The following is a 5731-nucleotide window of genomic DNA, read 5'->3' on the forward strand; positions in this document are numbered from 1 at the left end:
AAAAGTGTTAGGGTAATGTTTGCAAGACGCAGCACCCCCCGCCCTTGCATTTGCGTCCTGGGCCACAGGCCCGGGGGTCTTGGGGCGGGAGGGCCCGCAAGCAGGTCGCGGAAGGCCCGCAGCTGCAGCCGAGCCGACGCCGGGAGCTGCAGCCCGCGCGCGCCTTCGTTGGCTCCCTCACGCGGCGCCGCACGCCTGCCTCCGAAAACAAGTTAGCAAACGGGGAGCCGTTTATCTCTTTATCTGGGGGCCTGATCCAATTAAATAAGCGCGCATTTACATGTGCATCCATCAGGCGGGGAGCGCGGGGAGCCCGGGGTTTGCTGGGAGCAACGAAAAGCAGATCGCACCGGGGAAAGTGTTGTCTGCGCCCGCCGGGCTCCTGGGGCGCTGAAAGCGAGCGCGGCCTGGTCGGCGACCTTGGGGATCTAGGACTGGGGCCTGCGGTCGCCAGGAGGCCGGAGACCCCAATAGCCCCGAGGGACAGGCCAGAGCCAGGGGTGCAGCCAGAGCGGCAGCACGGCCTCAGAGGCCAGCCCCTGTTCGTCCACAACCTGGGCCACGCCTTGTGCCCGGGACCCAAGTCGCATTTTGCGCTCAAACGAAAAGGAGACCCGCTCCCGCCCGGTCACAGAGGGAGACCCGCGGGGTGGGGCTAGGGACAGGCCCGCGGCCTTAGCTAGTCTGGGGCAGTGCAGGCGGCCAGGAGCTAGTCAGACCCGATTTTGGTTTGACTCCTGTTTGGTGGCCGGTGGCCGAGTGGCGAGGGATGCGAAGAGCTGAGCAGAAGGCGCGTCCGTGTTTTCCCCCAATATCCCTGCAGGGAGCGGGGGCGGGGTGCAGTGGATTCTACCCGTTAGCGCTTTGGGAGGGGCGCTGGGGACGCCCACGGAAGCACCTCCTGCCTTGCCACGTCGACCTGGTTCAAGGTTCTTCAGAAATAGGAGGGGTTGACGCATCGGAGGGCAAGTTTTTTGTTTTGTTTTTCCTTTTCCTACAGATGTCCAACCTACAGTCCAAAAGTCAGAAGCGGCCTGAGGGGCAAGGTTGCACGGTAGACCTCAGATATGCCGAACCGCAAATTAGACAAAACTGTGCGGGGTCCAGAGCCCGGGCCAGCAGAACCTCCAGTGCAGGCACCTGAAGGGGCGTGGGAGCCCCGGGACCCCGACTGGCCAGGATGCGCACAGCCCCAGCCCCCACCCTCCGGCTATGTCAGCCGCGGGCCTATTTCTCCTTAGCTTCCCGCCTGGTTTTCCAGACTGTGCCTAAGTCACGGTGGGAATCTGTAGCATTAAAATAGTTCTAGTTGCAGGTCCTGCTCTCCAAATCCCTAATTTTAAGTGGGTCCCGGGTCCCGGGCAGAAGCGAATGAGGTGGTGGAGCGGTTAACGTTTGGCCCGCTTGGGGTTCAGAGCTAAGGCACAGCTGTGGTTGCGGGGGGCAGAGCCTGGCGTCGCCTAATTCCTCCTCTGCTAACCGCGCGGCGCTCGGGAACCGGTAGGCGGCGCCCTTTCTAAGCTGCATCCGCGCCCGGCTCTCTCCCTGGAGCGCAATCACATTCCTTTCACTTTGGGCGCTTTGCTAAGCGCGCTTCTAGGCTTCTGCCGAGCTGGCAGCTAGTTGCAGGGGGGTGGGGGGTCGGTGGAGGGGGGCCGCGGGGGAAAGGTGCGCTGAAGGACCCCGCCCGTTTTGAAACGGCGCGCGCGGCGACCCCCTGCCCACTCCCACCTCCCGCGCCCCAAGACTCGCGCACTTCATCGGGAATGAGCGGCTCCGCGCGCTCTGCAAACTAGGAGGCCTCGACGCAGGCCCCGCACCCGGACCAGGGAACAGTTCAGGCCCTGGCACCGCGAGGCGAGGAGGCCCCCCTCCACAGCCTCTCCTCAGTGCCCTCTTAGACGTCCTCGGGGGTGGACTGGGCTGTTCGCTCCTCATCGCCAAGTCCCAGGAACGGATTCCTCCCGGCACCGAGGGATAAAGGAAGGAACTCACCCCGTCCCCCGTGGGGCGCTGCCTCTGGGGGCGCGGACTGCATAGACCCAACTCAGTGATCCCATGGTTTCTATTGCCAGGGATCCAGGGCCTCCTGGTTCCTAACTGCAGCGGAGCGCAGGTGGCAAATGCCCTCCCAGCCGTAGCACCGAGGTGTCCTAGCCGCGGCCTCGCTCCACTTCCGCGCCCCAGCCCAGGCCTGCGAGCTAACCCCATCCCAGGCTGGCACTCGCCGGAAGTCCTCCCTCTCCTCCAAGGCGCATTGCATTGCCTCCGCTCGGCCCAAGACGCGGCCCAGTGGAGGCTCCAGGACCCTGCAGACACGCAGCTACTTCTGGGATTCAACGCCCGAGGCATTTTCTAAATGCCCAAACCTCCATCTGCCCGGCGGGCCGCCCCCCAAACTGGAAGGACTCCAGACACCCAAGAAACCACTGGCCACCGAAAAACCAGCTCCGCAAAGGAGAAACCCCTAATTTTATTGAAGACGAAGTACGCAAAGAAAACCGTAGACCCTGCAGGGGCCAAGGGCGGGAGGGATGCGGGGAGCAGGCGGCGACTCTGGCACCAGCCTTCCAGCCCCCGGTGGTTTGGCTCCCCAGCCGTGGGGCTCCTCGAGCGGCACCCCGTTGAGGAGAAACGCCGAGGGGCTCCCCGGTGTTAGGTTCCCGTTCCCAAGGAGCCCCGAAACCAGACTTGGGGAGGCCCGCGCCGCGCCATTTCCATATTCCTGGGGACACAGGGAGGCCTGCGATTTTCTCTTGAAAAACCATTGGGCAGGGTGTCGGGCCAGGGCTCCCCAAACCCTGCAGAGCTGAGGTCGCCCTGAAACTCTCTCTCTTCAGAGGAGAGGACCGGCCTATTCTTCTGACTTTTTCAGAAGACAAGGTGACTCCTGGGGATGCATAATCAACAGGGCGAAAAAGCTGATTGTGAGCCGGGCTGCAGGGGGCGGGGGGGAGGGGGCTGGGGCGCGAGGGGGGTAGGGCCCGTCATCTCTGGAATTCAATTGTTTAAAAAAATCATTTATAATTAAAGGGACAAAATAAAATACGATCGCCTCATGCATATTTAATCACTCGCACTTCCAGCTTTGAAACCATTTTCCCTGCGTGAATTTTCTCGCTAATTTAAAATCTGAAGTCGACCGCTGTTCCAGGGAAGGGGGGGAGGGGGGGGACACATCTGGACAAAGCTTTCAAACTCGTTTAAATTAGGAAAAGCTAACAGCGCTCCGTGGCTGCTTAAAAAACAACAGTAACAATATCAACAAAAACAAAAACAAAACAGCAAAAATCAAAACTCCGATGAAAGTTTGGGGTGTGCTTAAAAAAGCAAGTAGGGATAAAGTCATCTTGAGTCGCAATGCAAATCAGTGCACCTTGATTTAGCCTAATGAAGCCGGTGTTATGTGCAAACACATTCTCTCTACACTCAGGCATGAGTTTAATAGAGCAAATTAATTCCCCTCGCTGGAGTTGTTTGTTTTTTTTCCCCCCAGTAAACCCTCCCCTTTCCCCGACCGCCGAAAATTTCCCACGAAGTTAAAACTCGCCCGCGGTTCCGCACGTCCGCGCGCAAAATGGAGACGCGAGCACCGACCGCGCGGGAGGGCCTGGGGCGCAGGGCCGCGTCTCCTTTTCACTTGGGATGGGGACGCATCCTGACCTTTCACACGTCGAGGTGAAATATGCGGGATTCAGAGGAGACTGTAACAACCTCAAAACTGCTTCTGTAGCTACTCGAACTCTTGAGTCGGAGATAGAAACGTGCTAAAGCGATGACAAGCCCGGTGGCGTGCACAGAGGCATCCCTATCGGGGCGCATTTCCTCCAACTTTTGAAGGCCCCTGGAACAAAACAGGGCCCGCTGCAGGGGTGAGGGCGGGGGCGGCTAGGGCTCTCCAGATCCGTTCGGGGTCCTCACTCTTCCCTCAAGCCCCTGTGGCGCCCCCTCCCCCCACTTCCGCCCTCTCTCCAATCTCCCACCCTGCAAAGTGCAGGCTTGAAATTCAGGACAAGTGTGACACCTACCTGTGAAAGCGGGGAACCGTCCCCTCGCCGGCCCCGCGGCCCCAGCCCCGAGACTGCGCGGGGACTCTACCGGGCCCCCTACCCTCCGCGCCATCGACAAGAGGACATTTACTAATTTGATCAAACCCCAGGAAGAGATCAATGCCCAATTTGGAAGGGGTAACGCAGACAAGTGATTTGGGGCGGCCTTCTCCCTGGCACCCCCTAACGCTTCCCGCCCGCAGTAGCCCGCAGCACCTTTGAAATAGTAATAAGGGCTAAATCCGGCATAAAATCGAACTCATTAGCAAAGTTCACCAGCTGATTGCTTTGCATAAAACACGACACTGATTGGAAGTAATCAGGTTAAGCGATGGAGCTCTGGCTGGTGCGTGTCTCTAGCTGACTTCGCCGTCCTCTCTCCCTTCTGGGCATACACTAGGGTCTCTCTCCTCCTTCCTCCAGGGTCCAATCTCCCCCAGGCAGCCCCGCATCAGTGATCCAAACCTGCCTTGGGCAGGGCCATGCTCCCCAGGGCTTGCAGCCTGCGATGAAACCCTGGCACCCGGAGGTTCTATGGGAACTTGCCCTTCCCACTTGGGAAAAAAAGTTGCAGTTTGCACCTTGTGTCCAAGGCGGTGGACAGTGTATTGAGGCTTCTAAAAAGTCATTGAGGCTCTGATTATGTTAAAATCTCTTTTAATTAAATACTTTGCATTTTACAAAGGCGGCTGCAGTTTCTTTTTACTTTTTAAATCTAAGAGTATAACCTGATTCCTTTCTGTAATAATACTTTAGCTCATACCCAGAAAAAAATCAATAGGTGTAAAAAAATTAAATTAAACTTGTATTTTTAAACTATGAAACAGTTTTTTTTGGGGGGGTGGGACACAAATGGATATACTTATATTACAAAAAAACCATTAGATGCCTGTATAGGTGTCTTAATTTCATAATTTACTTCAAAGATATTGAGTTATCAATTTAAATACAAAATGCTACATTAAATATACAGAATAAGATTTAATACAAATCCTTATTTTAACTTTTCGGTGGGTTAAGACATTTGTGTGTGTGTGTGTGTGTGTGTGTGTGTGGAGATGTTTACATTTTTATGTCATCCATCTCCATCAACTATAAACTTTTTAATAGGAGGGGTAGTTTTTTCTCTCTTGTTGATGGAAAAATAACTGCCAAGGCCATGTGTTTGTTTTTTTGTTTTTTTAAATAAATTAGGAAAGTCCGGGACCGACGCAGCCCCGCGTTAAATGTCGGACATACCTTTCTTCAATTCATAGGGAGAGTCTTTGCACAGGTCTAGCTGGGACTGGCTCCGCAATATTTTCGGATCTTTAGCCAAAGCGTCCACTCGATTCAACACCGTCTGGTTTAATCCATTGAAATGCGAGCCTGGACCAGTTGTGGGGCCTGGCCCGGGCCCAGGGTGACCGTGAAGGTGTCCGAAGGAGCCATAGTTCGTGTAGCCCGGATAGAAGGGCGCCGTGTAGTAAAGAGGCCGGGACAGGACCGTCCCGCCCGGGAAGGGACACTGCGCCGAGGGCGAGCGTGACGGTGCAGGGGCCGGCGAGGCGCGGCTGCCTCCGAGAGCCTGCGCGGCGATGGGCCCGGCGCAAGGTGGGCATGGAGAGCTCTCGCTCCCGCCGCCCCCGTCCTTGACCTTGTCACGAGGATGTGGCAATCTCGGCCAGAGACCACAGTTTGGG

At 56.8% G+C, this 5731-nt stretch overlaps 1 protein-coding gene across 1 annotated transcript in view; it reads right to left on the minus strand.

The window, feature by feature from the left end:
* Positions 1–4689: 4689 nt before the first annotated feature.
* Positions 4690–5731, minus strand: part of IRX5 (iroquois homeobox 5) — a 2592-nt gene continuing 1550 nt past the window's right edge. The window contains 2 exon segments of the mRNA XM_014445496.1: positions 4690–5691; positions 5693–5731. Coding sequence (XP_014300982.1) covers positions 5272–5691; positions 5693–5731 — 459 coding nt within the window. The 3' untranslated portion in view covers positions 4690–5271.

The sequence above is a fragment of the Myotis lucifugus genome, unplaced genomic scaffold, assembly GCF_000147115.1.
Source record: "Myotis lucifugus unplaced genomic scaffold, Myoluc2.0 scaffold_459, whole genome shotgun sequence".
Lineage (NCBI taxonomy): Eukaryota > Metazoa > Chordata > Mammalia > Chiroptera > Vespertilionidae > Myotis > Myotis lucifugus.